The 17,574-nt window shown below is 46.5% G+C and overlaps 1 protein-coding gene and 1 long non-coding RNA gene across 2 annotated transcripts; both read right to left on the bottom strand.

The window, feature by feature from the left end:
• Window positions 1–5,236: 5,236 nt before the first annotated feature.
• LOC127329830 (phylloplanin) lies at window positions 5,237–6,054 on the bottom strand. Its single transcript, XM_051356260.2, has 2 exons — window positions 5,803–6,054; window positions 5,237–5,711 (listed from the first exon to the last, which is right to left on the bottom strand). Exons 1-2 carry the CDS (start codon window positions 5,960–5,962, stop codon window positions 5,440–5,442), a joined length of 432 nt encoding a protein of 143 aa, XP_051212220.1. The 5' UTR covers window positions 5,963–6,054; the 3' UTR covers window positions 5,237–5,439.
• A 3,714-nt stretch (window positions 6,055–9,768) lies between these two features.
• Window positions 9,769–10,240, bottom strand: LOC139839052 (uncharacterized). The gene is made up of 3 exons (XR_011756782.1): window positions 10,146–10,240; window positions 9,985–10,074; window positions 9,769–9,905 (listed from the first exon to the last, which is right to left on the bottom strand). It is a non-coding gene; the product is annotated as an uncharacterized lncRNA (long non-coding RNA).
• Window positions 10,241–17,574: the final 7,334 nt, after the last annotated feature.

Here is a 17,574-nt window from a genome sequence, read left to right as displayed (position 1 = left end):
GGATCGAGGAACCTCTTACTTCGGAATTGTCATTCGGTGAATCCTGCAAGTTTCTAGAAACTATGGGAACCTGCTGAAGAATGGAGTGAATAAGAACAATGGAAACATGTCGACTAAACAAACACTGTCGACTAAACAAACACTGTCGATTAAGCAAAAACAGCATAATAAGGGTATAAGAAAGAGAGTTACCTCTGACAACGGATGGTTGGCGTCGAGAGGAGCATAGGAAGATAGCAATGGGATCGAGTCCTCTTGACTAAAGAGAGTAAGGCGACGGACTTCGTCAAGCAGCTCCTTTTCCGACAGTTCAGCGACATTGATTCTGGTTTCATCTTTTGGACCCGTGTACGTCCACATTGGACGAACCCTCGCCATGACTGGCTGAACTCGACGCCTCAGGAACACCACTGCTACCTCCGTGCCAATCATGGTTTGACCATCGGCTTCTTTGATCCGAAGGAATTTGGTGAATAACTCGTCGGCTACTGCCTTTTCGTCAGAAGAAAGAATGTTCCTCCAGGAATCCTTCGGCTTAGCCTCAAGAACGTCGACAAAGCAAGGGAGCTGGGATTCGGTTGTCACAGAATCCTTGACATAAAACCACTTCAGTCTCCATCCTTGCACGGATTCTATCATCGGGAAACTAAAGTAGTTAACCTCCGTGCGAGCCACGAACCCCACACCTCCAATGACGAAAGATCCATTGCTACTGCTGTACCTCTTAACGTAGAAGATTTTCTTCCACAATCCGAAATGGGGCTCGATGCCCAAGACTGCCTCACAAAGGGTGATAAACACAACAACGTGAAGGATTGAGTTGGGAGTAAGTTGCCACAGTTGGATTTCATAAGTCCGAAGAAGGCGAAGGAGGAATTCATGGGCAGGAAGCGAAAGACCCCGATGGAGGAATGATAAGAATACCACGGGAAAACCAGCGGGAGGATTGGGCCGAGAGATCGCACCTGGAAGAATCACGTCCCCCTCGTCGGGGGAGACCAACCCAAGGCTTCGAGCCCTCTTCTCATCACGTTTCGTGATGGAGGACGCCAGCCAATCTCCTGGCTTGGCTAAAGAACCTGGCGGCGCCGGCGGCGCCGGAGCCGTAGGAGGAGCATCTGAAGGACTTCCTTGGGAGAGTGGAGGAAGATTTGGCGGCGGCACCACCAGTCGTAGAGCTGTCGGCGGCAGTGACGTTCTTCTTCTTCACCATTGTCTAGATCTGGGGAAGATTGGAGAAGCGGTGGCGGCGGCGCAGCGGCTACGGAAGGAAGAAGAAGGAAGGCAAAGACAGATGTGGGAAAGGATTAGGGATTTCTCGCCCTTTGGAGACCTTAAGAGGAGGAAAGATGCGTGAGCACGTGTCGTTGATGTCAGTCTATCAAACGGGCCTATTTCCGATTAATGGTTGCGGGAATCGAGGAGCCACCTTGGTAACTGTGCGCAGAGACTGGAAATTGCTTGAAAACAGGACCAGATGGAGAGAGAATGGGCCCAGTGGGTAACATCTTGTCAGTCAAAGTCAAGGTATCGATAAAACATCATCAATGACGTCATAAAAGTTGCCTGAAGCATTCGAAAGAATATAAAAAAAGAACTATCGGATGGTGAACTTGAATCTAAGCACAGATGACAAAGCATCTGCGCTTAGACTCGGGGGCTACTCCCATCGGGAGCGCTGACGCGCACCCGATATGATTGAGGACTGGAAGAAAAAGCGATGAAGAAAAAGAGGGTTGTTTAGCTCGAGTCTGCACCCAGTTGCAAGCACCTGTGCCCAGACTTGGGGGCTACTCCCATCGGGAGTGTTGGAAGTGCACCCGATAAAATTTTTTGCACTCCAGGATCATGCCCGGGGACTTGATTCTGTGTAGAGTAACGTTGTTTTGCCATCGGTAGTTAACCAACAAAAGTTGGGCACGTTACTCATTATCCCTTGCAAGTGGAAAATATATTGGATGACCTATGAAGACCTGCAGAAAACTTCGGCAGAGAAGAATGCTCGAGTGGTACAACTTGAGTCTACGCACGGATTGCAAACATCCGTACCTAAACTCGGGGGCTACTCCCATCGGGAGCGCTGACGCGCACCCGATAAAAAGGATGATGCTGATTCAAGGCGAACAAGGACAATCAAGGAGAAGAACATCAACAGAAAATATGCTTCAGTCTCTACCCGAACAATGTTCGGCTAGACACTCGGGGGCTACTGACGTGGGCATTACCCTTCGGGTAACCGACATTGCCCTATCCTGTATTGATTAGTTGGAGGCCCATGAAGACACCTGGAGGCAAGATGGGCCACCTGGACGGCGCACCAGAGGAATCCTTGGCGAGCAAGACAAGGAAGCGGCCGAACAAGGAAAGATTAGATTTAAAGCTGTTGTAAACCTAGTCGTACTCGGTTAGACCTCTTGAGACCTGGCCTCCTATATAAAGGCCAGGAGAGGGGCTGCCGAAAGACAGAACCAATCGTAGCAATACTAGCCACCAGAAAGTCCAGAGCTAGGTCACCATAACACTTAGCCTCTCGACGAGATCTCAGCCGAACTATTCGGCACCCCATTGTAACCCATTATCATCATAATCAAGAACAGACAGGCAAGACGTAAGGGTTTTACCTCATCGAGGGCCCCGAACCTGGGTAAATCGCTCTCCCCGCTTGTCTGTGAACCGATGTCTCGTGTCAGCTTGCAGGATTCCGCTAACCCTAAGCCCCAAACGGAGGGCATTGCCGAGGATTACCCTCGACATACATATCAAAGACCGGCGCGCCTGACTGCCAAGATAGTCCTCACAGATGATGTTGTGGGCTACCTTTGCTTCCGCGCTGTGTGCAGCACGTGGCGGCGATGTGATGAGCCCCACTGCGTGCACGATGGCATGGACAACCGCTTCCACCCTTGTTGCTAGATAATGCTGCCCAAGGTTTTCTCCCCACCCCCCTCTCGTATGAACCGTCATGACTTTCTGAACGTCTCAGCGGGGGAACACATCTGCATGGATGCCCTACCGGAACTCCGACACCATTTAGGGATGGGGCCCACCTCCGGTGGCCCTTTCTGTTGTGCTAAAATGGCACTGGCCATGTCCACCTCATGAACCCACCCACCTAGCAGCTCACAACCCTCCCATACATGACCTTCTTTCTCAAGAGCCAGGAAAACAACAAATTATAGGTGTTCAGAGTTGGCCTCACTGACACAGCTCAACGTTAGCTATGGACTTTGGTGACCATGGGATAAAATGATATGACTCTACTGAATAATTCAAATCAAAATCTTGTGAAGTCATCATACTTAGCTTAGTTTATCATATTTCAACATTGTTCCAAAAAAAAAATTAATGGGAAACATTCTTCTCAACTTCTCGTGAAGAAAACACAGAAAAGCAAACTAAACAAAGAAATATGGCCTCACACGCTATGGTGAGAATGTAAGAAAATAAATACACCATTCCTGATGATACTTGTTGTAAGAAGGATTGTCAAACCATTGACTCAGTACTAGACCACCGAAGAACACCTACGATATAGAAGTACAAAGACTGAAAATCTTGAACCACAGTAAAGTCAAGCCTTCGGTTACCACCAAAAAATATAAATATATCAAAGAACATCATATAGATTAAGGGTCATCGATACACACTTTTTTAGAACTCAAACCTAAACATAAATAAAATCTTGTAGATTCGGCCCAACTAATGCCAAACATTGTCCATGTAATCTCAACAAATCGTGGGCTAAAGGCTGGCCTAAAATGACAATGTTTTGAAACTGAGCTTTAAATTTAGTTTGGTTTGCACCTGGCCTCTTCGAGAAGGTTAAGTCATTCCAAGTATTAGCAATTCACCTCAAAGAAAAAAAAATTGTATTACCAGATTCAACCATCTAATATTTCTAACCTAGTGACTCTTGAGCATTAGCACATTTGAGATAAGGCACATGTGGGTAAGCACTATAGAAAATAAGGGCTCTTCTAGAGCTTAGTCGATTGAGATTTGAAAGAAAAAAGTCTCAGATAGCTGACGTCGGTTGCTGATCTATGAAGTGTTGTTGTGTCAAGTTTTTTTTTCTGTACCACTCAATTTGTTGCGTGTGTTTTTCTTGTTCGATGTTTGTATGTTCCAGGCTGGGTTGGCCTTTTTGTATGTTTGTGTTTGACGTTCGGTTCTGATGACTGAGTTGGATTTGGCTTTCAGCAATGCATCAGGCCCACAAAAAAGGTAACAGGCCACGAAACAATGCCAATCAAACACTCACACTTCATATTTTTTCATGGAAATTTTTGTGTGAGATCCAGAAGTAGGTGCATTGGGGCAACAATAGCTTTTATGATAAATTGCAACAGCTAGAATTTAAACTCAAGACCTTAGCCTCTAATATTATGGCAAGCTTTATGCACTAGCGAATACAACCAAAACTCTGAACTGATGTAAAAGGTGCAACCCACGTATACACTTCAACACATATAACATGCTAGTACGTATTGTCACGACCTTTGATTTTCTGTTTTTGTTTGATCTGCTATATTATGTAGTAGTAGTTTATCAAAAAATAAAAAGATGATTGTTGAGTAAAGAAAGAGTAGAAGAGCAAATTCGATTGATCTCAGTGTTGAATAACACGTTTGTTACCGTTTGTAACCACCTCCTATTCTGTAGCTAGGACTTGTTCTCACGCCTTGCACGTTCCCTGTGTGGACCTCTGCATCGCCACTACTCCTCTAATTGTACTACATAAACCTGCTCTCTGAATGAATACAACCACCAATTCTACTATTGTTTGTCTTCATTCAGGGTGGGTGCTTAATTCATGCATGGTTTGGGCACTTTATTCTTTCTATTTTTGATAAACCCAGGACGTGAGGGATAAGAGCATCCCCACTCGTTGGCTCTCTTCACGCCCAAATCCGGCGAAATTTTCGTCTGGATTGGACGAAAATTTGGCATGGGGGCAGTATATTTCCAGTCGTGTGCTCCCCAAGCGGCGTTTCTCGGGAAAAAAAGAGGATGGTCCGGGGAGTCCGGACGAAAGAGGAGACACGTGGGCGTGGGCGATTGGTTTTGCTCCATCCGGAGTCCCCGGGAGACCCCCGGGAAACCGAGGATGGCATGGGGAGTCCGGACGAAAATAGGCTCAAATCCGGACCAAAACGAGGAATCGGGGGCCTGACTGGGCCGTTTTTCGTCGTCCGGATTAAAAAAAGTGGTCGTGGGGGGCTTCTGGGGAGACGAGTGGAGATGCTCTAAGCCCGGGACGCCTACATATATGTAGACTAGGATTTTTGTTTATTCCATATGCTGCTAGTATCGGCCGTACACAATTTTCATAGTTGCAACCATTCGTTTGCTACATCAGAGGTGGCAAAGTCCTTCCATTTCTCATGCACGCATGATTTAGGCGTTGTCAGGCTGCGCCCATCGGTGGATGGCCGTCGATCAGCTCATCTGGAAAGAGAAGCCGGCGGGGGCGAGCTGGAAGACGCCGCTGAGCAGCCTGGCGAGCGGTCCCTGCAGGTAGGACACGAGCGCCCCCGCGGCCGGCAGCTTTCCGTCGCACTTGACCAGCGGCGTGTCCACCACGAGCTCGCATCCGCCGACGAGCGCCGCCAGCGCGTTAGTCATGTCCGCCTCCATCGCGAACGACCCGTTGCTGCTCGTCTTCGCGCCGGCCACCACGTTGCCGCCGCACCGCAGCTCCACGTTCGCGTCTGCGCGAAACATACGCACGGATATCGTGTCAGTCCAGGGGTCGGGCACATTTTACAGAGGTTTGATGGTCTCGCGCGCACGCGTCGGTACCTGGAAACGCCGGAGAAGTGGCGACGTCGATGAGGGTGCCGGTGTTGCAGGGCACGACGCCGGTAATGACGAGCTTGCCGAACTTGGTCTGCGCGGACGACACGGCGCACGCCGCCGCGAGCGTGGCGACGGCGAGAAAGAAGTCGGCCTTAGACGCCATTGCTGTTGGGCTGGAGACGGAGCAGAAGCAGAACGCAATGAGAGAGAGTAAGCGTCTCGTGTTCTTGTCTGCTCGCCCGCTCGATCTATTTGCTTGGTGCTACTCCAACACGGATAAGCGCGGTACTTATAGCTAAGCTCGACCCGGGAGTTGTTGAAGTGCCCTGCTTGATCAGGTGATATCAGTCGTGTGCTTGTAAGTTAAATCCGCGGAATGCTATGCCATGTGTGAATGTGATGCTAGATTTTCCCTGCCTTTTGGACCCGGTCATGGCACCACCAAAATGCAGAACGAGTGCTTCCTAGAGTGACAAAACAATGTGTTTAAATTTGGCAAAACCGATGTCGGCAAGTGTTAGCTCCACCGAGACGATCAATCGATCGTCGCTGTCCAGATTTTTTTATTTTGATCGGCTTTTTCAGCACCATTGTTGCGCTAGTACGTTCGTGGTGCAGTAGTAGGCCTGGAATTAAAACTCGAAACTCGTAAGTTAAACGAGTAACTCGCGACTCGACTCGTCTCGACTCGAACTCGGCATATAAACGAGCCAAGCCGAGTTTCATATTTTGTCGCTAAACAAGTTCAAGCTAAACGAGCCGAGCTCATCGAACTCGTGAGTAGCTCGTTTAGCTCGGTAAAAAAATGAAGCCGTCCTAAGCCCACCAAAATGGGCAAATATTTTATGGTTTCTCAACTTAGCAATCTTATTCTCTTGATATATTGATCGTTGTGGCATATATTGTTCTGGTACCGTAGTCCTAATGATTGTTATTCATCATTCATGCCTAAATATTTGGGAAAATGCATTGTACATTTTACATGTTCTCTTTGATAGTTTTAAACGAGCTACTCGTGAGTTACTCGCGAACTTTGCGAGTCGAGCGAGTTTCAAATCCCGACTCGATTGTTAAACGAGTCGAGTCGAGCTAACTCAATTGTTGACCGAGCTTTAGCGACTCGAGCCAAGCTGGCTCGAATTCCCAGTAGTGCTTCAGCACAATAATTGCATGACGGTGGCCACAACAGCCACGCCATGCCGGATTGCCGGCCTTTGGATCCCACTCAATTGTTGTAGCCCAGTGGAAAAGGCGAGAACTAATGAATCCGTCCCGCGCATGAGGGCTACTCCGGTGCTCCCCCCTAAACTAAGTTGAAGGGTCATAGTTGATATTTTTTCCTATGTTGGATCCGCCGAAATTCAAGTCTAGCCCATGTATACTTATCTATATTGATACGATATATATACGTCGCGCAAGGAAAAAGAAGAGATCACATAAGCAAGATCTTTATAGCATTTTTTTATTTCGGCACGTAGATACGTATAAAACGAGGTACAACACGACGGCGGACCATACGGCCTGTACATGGCTGTACGGACGGTGGACCTACACTTAAAATTACGATCGTGAGCCCTCTTACGAACATCTATGAAAAGATCTCCACTATTATTGTATTTTACGTGCCCATATTTTTTCCAGGGGAGGAGCACCGGAGCAGAAGTGCCCGCGCATTCATTCGAGTGGCCTACTCAATCGATGGTGTGATTCACGTATGCCCTTTATGTGGTTCTCAAAAAAAAAAAAAAAACTTATGCCCTTTATGTTTCCTCAAAAAAAAAAACCGTATGCTCTTTATGTTTCCTCAAAAAAAAAAAAAAAAACGTATGCCCTTTCTTTCCTTTTTTTTTCTGGCGAATAAGTGTACTGCCATTCACTGGCTAAGGTTAGCTATTTTCATTTGTATAAGCTCAGGCGGCTGCGCATGCGTTCAGAAATTGAGATGTTGGGTTGCGCTTGGGTTTGTGGGAATAAACAAGCTTGCCAGCGGCTAGCGAGAGTGATGCTCGCACTTCACAAAGCCCATGCGGGACCGACCAGCACAATAGCTAAGATAAGTGCGCAAGGCCAATGGTGCAGGTAGGGGTGGGGGAAAACAGGATCACGGTTTAGCATGGTCTGAGTTTAGTTCATTATTAAATTGAAAGCTTTTTTATTGTAGGGGCCACACGGCCCCCCAATTTCATTGAAGAAATTGAAGTTTGGTTACATCAGAAAGCAGAAAGAAAAAGTATTAGTAAAAGAGAACCTCGAGAACCAACCTGAGGTTGGGTGGTTAGGAGGATGGTTGTATCCCCAGCCCACCAGAGTTCAAATCCCAGATTTAACATCTGTGTGTCTCATAAAGGCGGAATATTCATTCAGTGGGAGGCGACGTTCCCGTCGACAGCGAGGCGCTTGTGGTGACTTCGTCAATTTGAAGATCCAATCCGCCGGTTCAGTCTTCCGAATGTGCTCATAAGGGTAGGGTGTGCGGGTGTGCGTTCATAGGGGTGAGTGTATGCGCGTGTATGTGAGCGTCTGCGTTTGTACTGTGTTTCTCAAAAAAAAAAAAAGAGCCTCTACCATCTAAACCCTCAAGCGAAACCACCTAAACCTTTATTTTTTTGAAACGGGCAAAAAAGCTTTTGCTTTATATTAATATAGGAGAAGAAAAACATGGGATGGCCTAAGCCAAAAAAGAAAAAAGAGAAAAGGGGGGAAACGAACCCCCCCTCCCTAAGAAACACCATTGAGGCACTCAGTCTAGAAGTTCCCTAAGACCTTTTGCACCGGCAAGAACCCAGTCCTTACCCTCCTCCCTAGTTAAAGGTTTAGGTGGTTTCATAATCCTCCTTACCCTCGGTGATCATGAAACCACCTAAACCTTTAACTCCACTTAGAACACCATCTCGAGACAACTAAGGACTTCATTGATTTGATTTTATTACAAACTCCAGGAAGCAGACAAACAGCTATCAAACCTCACACACTTGGTACCAACAAGTTTTTCTGTGGACACATAGTTGAAGTCGGCGATTTGCACAAAAATAACCCAAAAGTGAAAGAAAAGCACAGACTGACCCTCCGGCGAAACTATTTCACCCATCTAACCCTTTTGTGTGGCGCCCCTCCCATCGGCGCCACACATGCCAGTGTGGCGCCCCTCCTACCGGCGCCACTCTCCCAGCCGACGTGGTGCCGTCGACGCTGAGCTGGTGCGCCGATCCGACGTGGCAGCATGTGTGGCGCCCCTCCCATCGGCGCCACACATGCACTTACAATTTCTCAAAACATACTGTGAGACAATTCGTCTGGGCCTTAGCCGTTTTGAGAGGCTCTAGTTGTGGCGCCGATGCCACGGGCGCCACACTAGCATGTGTGGCGCCGATGCCACGGGCGCCACACAAAGAGGCTCGCCAAAACGGCTAAGGACTAATCGTCCGGAGCCCCTGGATGTTTTCGACCCAAAAGTTGCTATATGTTGGCATGTGTGGCGCCGATGCCACGGGCGCCACACAGTGCAGTGTGGCGCCAGTGTGAAGGGCGCCACACATTGACTTGTGTTAAAAACATGAAAAATCCTACCAAACTCCAACAGTTTTGAGTACAATATTGGACACAACAAGTAGCAATTTCAGAACATACACATATAACACTTCATAGCTCACATCGTAGCAAGTAGATTCAAACAACAAGTAGCATTGCAGACATTGTTCGAAATGACATAGGGTTCACAACTCGATACTTATGAAGATATAGTTCACAACAACACGTAGCACATCCTAGTGTCTTCCTCGACGTGCCGTCCTCACGGGCTGCTTCCGGACGGCCATCCTCTTCATCCGCTGCCGTGGCTCTTGTTGCTGCTGCTCCTGCTCCTCCTCCTGCTCCTCCTGCTCTGAAGATAACGGCTCGTTGTTCCTCATCCTCGACAAAGATGATCTCCGCGGCGGTCCCTCATCCTCCTCAATGACAACCTTCTTTCCTCGGTTGACATAATCTTCCGGAGTGTACCGGTTTGGAGCCTTGGCCCTTGGCTTCAACTGGTAAGCTGACCGTGGGGCTTGCTTGGAGGTATGCTTTGGAGGTATGCTTTGACTCAGAATTTCCTCGTCGTCAGGAATCTTCACAAACATGAACACATGAAATTACAAAAGTTGAAATTAGTAAGAACATGTTTGACAGCAACAAAATAGTCCATACCTCCCGCTCTTCAGAAGAGGAGGATGTAGGAATTTCGCCTTCGCGGCAACCTAGCAAGTTGGCTAACCGCCGCATCTTTCGTGCAGTGTTCTGCGTCATGGAACTCATGGTTACAAAGGCACCAGAACATAATACCGTACATTCAAAGTTGGTGATCATACCTTAATGAAATGCCGCAACGGTCCGACAGGCTTTTCATCTCTCCCGCTCTGCTCCCACATAATCTCGCACTCGTGAGCTGTTTTTTGGATCTCCGTCTGACAAGGGATTAATTTGTCAATGCCTACGGGTTGTAGACTAGGGTTTAGTTAGAAGTAGAGGGCAAGTAGATCTCGAAGGTTTCAGTCGAACAGTACTCGACGATATGAAAACTAGGGTTTGTGAGACAATGAATCGATGCTTTCTTTGTCCCTCGACTCCCCCTTATATAGGAGGTGGAGCCGAGGGATTCGTGATGTACAAGTTACAGAGTTCGGGAAGGTTTCCAACTCCTCCCGTAATATTACAAGTGTTCTCTCCTATTACAACTCTAGCTTTCCTTAACTAGCAAATTGGGCTTCCGAATTCTCCTTATCCTTCGGGTTGTGAGCCTTCAATAAACCCCGGGTACTATCTTCGGCAGGCCCATTGGGGATGCCTATGTCAGTAGCCCCCGAGATTTTGCTTGAATCGTAGAGTCAGGGAAAATCTCCACCTTTATATTTATTTCATAACTCTGAACTTTACCACATATATTTGCATACAAATTTCTATATTGTACAGGGATAATGGTAGTTGGGGCTAGTTCATCTGACGGATCAGGTACTAGTTAACTGCTCTAGTGACAATCCGCAAAAACCTACTTCAAGATCACGTCCCTGGACATGATCTCGGGATAGTGGTGTAAACTTCGACAGGTGCCGCTTAAGGTCTTACCATTATGTCGAGTCCCAGTCATATTTATCGGGTACCTAACGCGTCCGTTAGAATTTTTCTTCGTATCTGTTGATACGGAAAAAAGTAGCAAACCGACGTCAGAGACGGCGCCACGCCACACAGAACGGATTCGGGGTCTTACCTTCGCAAAATTTTGCGGCATTCAGAAATTATTCACAACTTTGGCATTCTGAGAATAAATTGTCGAGTGCTTTTTTGGCTGTTGGAATAGCACATTTTATTGAGTCAACGGATGACTTATATTGCTCTCCCGATGGGAGTATATGTAGAGTTATTTATATAACTCGAAATATGCTCACTTTTTCTTCTTTTTCTCTTTTTTTTTTATAATTTCATCGGGCACGCGAACAGCGTTCCCGATGGGAGTAGCCCCCGAGGCTATAGCCAAGGACTTGTGCTTGGTTGTAGGCTCCACGCCTTATGTCGCTATATTTTTCACCCGTCGCATAATTTATCAAATCTCTCGGGTGCGCGAACAGCGCTCCCGATGGGAGTAGCCCCCGAGGCTATGAACAAATACTTGTATTTGATCATAGGCTCTCGCCATTTCTATTTTGTCTTTCTCGAATTTTTCATTTTTCCAAAGTAGCCCCCGAGCATTTGATCAAAAACTTGTATTTGATCAAAGGCTCTCAAAATAGTCCATAATCCTCTGCTGTCGCCTTTTTTATGAAGCTGCTTAGTCGAAACTTTCTCTTGCTAATGTGACATCACTGCTGACGATAGCCACGACCGCTGTTCCTGGAAAACGCGAGAAGTTCTCTCTCACTGCCTTGCGGGCCCAAATTACGCATCGTATTGACACGTCGCGCAAGTGGGGGACACACGTCCTCCGCTTTTCCTGGCGCACGTACTGTAGCGCCTGTGCTTTCTCGTCTGTATGAAATTACTTTTTACCCCTTGTCCACGTGTACACCATCTGTCCCGCAATCTCTCAATCCAACGGTGCGTCGATTCACCGCACCTCTATAAAAAGGCATCGTCTTCCTCCTCTAGTCCTTTCGCTCGCGCCGCACCTCTACTTCTCCTCTGCAAAATCCTCCATTGCTCCCATTGCTTCAAGCGCTCCACCACACTCACACGCTTCTCCGCCAAGCTCATTGATGCCACCTCGCGCCCGTTTGACCAGGCACATCACTCCGGAGTCCAAGATGGCGACGGCGGATCTGGGAAGCGCCGAGTGGGAAAGATCCAAGATCTCCGCCCAAGATATGAACCTGCTGAAGAAGATGGGGTTCAACAAGAAGGAGAACTCGCTCCGCTTCCCCAAGGAGGAGAGCTATCCAAGGCCTCCAATCGAGTATCTGGTCAGTTTCGTTGACCACCTCATCCGAGGTCTTTCTCCCCCAATCCACGAGTTTCTTCGGGGTCTTTTGTTTGTCTATGGGCTTCAACTACATCAGTTGACGCCCAATTCCATCCTCCACGTGTCGATTTTTATCACATTGTGTGAGTGCTTCCTCGGGGTCCAAGCTAATTGGGCTCTGTGGAAGCGTATCTTCTTCCTCCGCCGTAATGGCTCCCACAACGTCGCCTACAACATTGGCGGCGTTGTTATCTGTGTCCGTTCTGACGTCGAATATTTCGACGTCAAATTCCCCGACTCTGTCCAAGGTTGGCGAAAGAGATGGGTGTATGTACACGAAGAAAGCTCCAATCCATTGGAGGACAACATCGCCCCTTTTGACGGAGAAGCCAAAATCCTTCGCCGCTGTTCTTGGGATGCCGAAGCTACCGAAGCTGAGAAATTGGCGACAGAAGCGCTAATGACTCGCATCCACGAGCTACAAAACACCCGCGACAAGGAGCTGTCGGGTATTGAGATTACGGCGTATTTCCTTAGGATCAGAGTGCAGCCTCTCCAGGCTCGCAAAAATCCCCTTTGGAAGTATGTTGGTGAGAAAGACGTCGACAGGCTCTCAAAAGATCTTCCTCTGAAAGATTTTGAGAAGCTTATCCGAAGAATCTCATCGCTCAGCAAGAAGGATCCAATTCCATCTTCTTGCCGTATTACGCCATATAGTGGCGCCAATCCCCTCCCCGAGGTAATTTTTCCTCTTATTTGCTATATTGTCTCCTCGAATTTTATGATTTGTCGACTGCTATCTTTCTGGCTTTTTGCACAACTTCTTTTTTTATCGACACTCTTTCTTTTTTTTCCTCAGGACCACCCCGTTCTTGCTTCTCTTCCTCCTCTTCCTGAGGGTGGAGAAGTTGAGGACCGTACCGTTGTCGATGATGACAACCAGGGTACCTCGCTCCCTGAAAGTGAAGTTGCGGGTTCTCACAAGTCCGTGGCTTCTTCTGAAAAAGACGCTGATTCTGAGGCCACTACCTCGACACATTCAATTCCTCCTGCTGTTTCTCCAAGGAACAAGAGGAAGAGGGACGACGTCGAAGATTCCGGCACCTCCAAAGCCGAAGAAGCTAGTCCTTCAGTTAGGAAGGCAGCTTTCAATCCATACCTTGACGCCCTCGTCAGCTCGTAAGTTACCCTTTGCTTCTTACTGTTTTGCTTCTTGAAGTTTTTTGTCTATCTCGCTTCTTATATTGTCGCCATTTTACCTTAGTGGTGACGAGGAAGAAACGCCAGCTATTGACGCGACTGCTCGAACGAGTACGTCGCATACTTTAGTTGTTTCTGAAGTGCAAGTTGAAGGAGAAGAATCTTCGCCTCCTCAACAAAACACCGAACAACCTACTCCTCCTGCAAGCCCCCATGTCCCTTCGCCAAAAAGGGCGAGGGTTGAATCAATCACGGAGCCTGCCTTACAATTAGGTGGCTCCTCGACTCCTCTTTTGGATGATGTAAGTCCCTAAATACTTTCCGATGCTATTGACTTTTTTTTATTGTTTGCTTCTTTTTTTTTACTTTGTGCTGTCGAGCTTTTGACTATATTGACGCTTTCTTTCTCTATCTTTCTTTATCAGCCTTTGATTAAGGAATTCATCCGCTTCGGTGCCCAGTTCGTCGGGTATCGTGAATATGCTAGCAAAGCTGAAGGTAATATTTTTCTGCTTCTCCTGGCCCATGACTTCTCACTCCTTTCTTGTTGTGATTTTGACTGGTTTTGAATATTTTGGCAGAAAAACTTGCGGAAGCCAACAAGCGTGCCGATGCTCTTGCTCAAAAATTGGAGCAAAGTGAGAAGGCTCGTAAGGAGGGCAGGAGGCTGAAGCAGATGCGAAGAAGGCCAAGGCAGATGCTGAAAAGGCCAAGGCAGATGCTGCTGGTGTTGAAGATCTTCGGAAGAGGCTTCACGACGCAGAAACTGCTTTGAGCGACAAAATAGCTGAGCAAGTTGCTCGAGAGGAAAAGATCCTCAGTCGCTTGGAGGCACAAAGTCGACATTTTGTTAGTAAGTGCTTGACTCTTTGTGCATTTCCTCGAGTTGCTTCTCATTTTCCGAGCACTCTTTATTTACGAGCTACCCTTTGCTTCTTTTCAGGGAGAACTCATCAAGAGTACGAAGTGGATGGTCCTGAAGGCGACGAACTTCTCGACGCGCTAACCCTTCTTGAAATCCATGGGGATGAAGCACGCGAAGGCCTTGCTGATGCTGAGGCAGGTCTGTCGAAGCTTTTCCCCTACTTCTTCCCGAAGAAAGAGGAGCCCAATGATACGTCTCCGACGTATCGATAATTTCTTATGTTCCATGCCGCATTATTGATGTTATCTACATGTTTTATGCACACTTTATGTCATATTCGTGCATTTTCTGGAACTAACCTATTAACAAGATGCCGAAGTGCCGATTCTTTGTTCTGCTGTTTTTGGTTTCAGAAATCCTAGTAAGGAAATATTCTCGGAATTGGACGAAATCAAAGCCCAGGGGCCTATTTTCTCACGAAGCTTCCAGAAGTCCGAAGGAGAGACGAAGAGGGGCCACGGAGGGGCCACACCCTAGGGCGGCGCGGCCCCCCCTTGGCCGCGCGGCCCTGTGGTGTGGGGCCCCCGTGCCGCCTCTTGACCTGCCCTTCCGCCTATAAAAAGTCTCCGTGACGAAACCCCCAGTACCGAGAGCCACGATACGGAAAACCTTCCAGAGACGCCGCCGCCGCCGATCCCATCTCGGGGGATCCAGGAGATCGCCTCCGGCACCCTGCCGGAGAGGGGAATCATCTCCCGGAGGACTCTACGCCGCCATGGTCGCCTCCGGTGTGATGTGTGAGTAGTCTACCCTGGACTATGGGTCCATAGCAGTAGCTAGATGGTTGTCTTCTCCCCATTGTGCTATCATTGTCGGATCTTGTGAGCTGCCTAACATGATCAAGATCATCTATCTGTAATTCTATATGTTGCGTTTGTTGGGATCCGATGAATAGAGAATACTTGTTATGTTGATTATCAAAGTTATGCTATGTGTTGTTTATGATCTTGCATGCTCTCCGTTACTAGTAGATGCTCTGGCCAAGTAGATGCTTGTAACTCCAAGAGGGAGTACTTATGCTCGATAGTGGGTTCATGCCTGCATTGACACCTGGGACAGTGACAGAAAGTTCTAAGGTTGTGTTGTGTTGTTGCCACTAGGGATAAAACATTAGTGCTATGTTCAAGGATGTAGTCACTAGTTACATTACGCACCATACTTAATGCAATTGTCTGTTGTTAGCAACTTAATACTGGAGGGGGTTCGGACGATAACCTGAAGGTGGACTTTTTAGGCATAGATGCAGTTGGATGACGGTCTATGTACTTTGTCGTAATGCCCAATTAAATCTCACTATACTCATCATGATATGTATGTGCATGGTCATGCTCTCTTTATTTGTCAATTGCCCAACTGTAATTTGTTCACCCAACATGCTGTTCGTCTTATGGGAGAGACACCTCTAGTGAACTGTGGACCCCGGTCCAATTCTCTTTATTGAAATACAATCTACTGCAATACTTGTTCTACTGTTTTCTGCAAACAATCATCTTCCACACAATACGGTTAACTCTTTGTTACAGCAAGCCGGTGAGATTGACAACCTCACTGTTTCGTTGGGGCAAAGTACTTTGGTTGTGTTGTGCAGGTTCCACGTTGGCGCCGGAATCACTGGTGTTGCACCGCACTACATCTCGTCGCCATCAACCTTCAACGTGCTTCTTGACTCCTACTGGTCCGATTAAACCTTGGTTTCTTACTGAGGGAAACTTGCCGCTGTGCGCATCACACCTTCCTCTTGGGGTTCCCAACGGACGTGCCAACCACACGCATCAAGCAAATTTCTGGCGCCGTTGCCGGGGAGATCAAGACACGCTGCAAGGGGAGTCTCCACTTCTCAATCTCTTTACTTTGTTTTTGTCTTGCTTAGTTTTATTTACTACTTTGTTTGCTGCACTAAATCAAAATACAAAAAAATTAGTTGCTAGTTTTACTTTATTTGCTATCTTGTTTACTATATCAAAAACACAAAAAAATTAGTTTACTTGCATTTACTTTATCTAGTTTGCTTTATTCTTGTTGCTAAAATGGCCAACGCTGAAAACACTAAGTTGTGTGACTTCACAACCACAAATAATAATGATTTCTTATGCACACCTATTGCTCCACCTGCTACTACAGCAGAATTCTTTGAAATTAAACCTGCTTTACTTAATCTTGTTATGCGAGAGCAATTTTCTGGTGTTAGTTCTGATGATGCTGCTGCCCATCTTAATAATTTTGTTGAATTATGTGAAATGCAAAAATATAAAGATGTAGATGGTGATATTATTAAACTAAAATTGTTCCCTTTCTCATTAAGAGGAAGAGCTAAAGATTGGTTGCTATCTCTGCCTAAGAATAGTATTGATTCATGGACTAAATGCAAGGATGCTTTTATTGGTAGATATTATCCCCCTGCTAAAATTATATCTTTGAGGAGTAGCATAATGAATTTTAAACAATTAGATACTGAACATGTTGCTCAAGCTTGGGAAAGAATGAAGTCTTTGGTTAAAAATTGCCCAACCCATGGACTGACTACTTGGATGATCATCCAAACCTTCTATGCAGGACTAAATTTTTCTTCGCGGAATTTATTGGATTCAGCTGCTGGAGGTACCTTTATGTCCATCACTCTTGGTGAAGCAACAAAGCTTCTTGATAATATGATGATCAATTACTCTGAATGGCACACGGAAAGAGCTCCACAAGGTAAGAAGGTAAATTCTGTCGAAGAAACCTCTTCCTTGAGTGATAAGATTGATGCTATTATGTCTATGCTTGTGAATGATAGGACTAATATTGATCCTAATAATGTTCCATTAGCTTCATTGGTTGCACAAGAAGAACATGTTGATGTAAACTTCATTAAAAATAATAATTTCAACAACAATGCTTACCGGAACAATTCTAGTAACAACTATAGACCATATCCTTATAATAATGGCAACGGCTATGGTAATTCTTATGGGAATTCTTACAACAATAATAGGAGTTTACCCCCTGGACTTGAAGCCATGCTTAAAGAATTTATTAGTACACAAACTGCTTTTAACAAATCTGTTGAAGAAAAGCTTGGGAAAATTGATATACTTGCTTCTAAAGTCGATAGTCTTGCTGCTGATGTTGATCTTTTAAAATCAAAAGTTTTGCCTAATGAGAATCATCATAATAAAATTGTTACTACAGCAAATGCCATTCAAGTTAGAATTAATGAGAATATAAGATTAATGGCTGAACT

This window comes from Lolium perenne, chromosome 4, assembly GCF_019359855.2.
Source record: "Lolium perenne isolate Kyuss_39 chromosome 4, Kyuss_2.0, whole genome shotgun sequence".
Classification (NCBI taxonomy): domain Eukaryota; kingdom Viridiplantae; phylum Streptophyta; class Magnoliopsida; order Poales; family Poaceae; genus Lolium; species Lolium perenne.
This window is presented reverse-complemented; position numbering and strand designations above follow the sequence as displayed.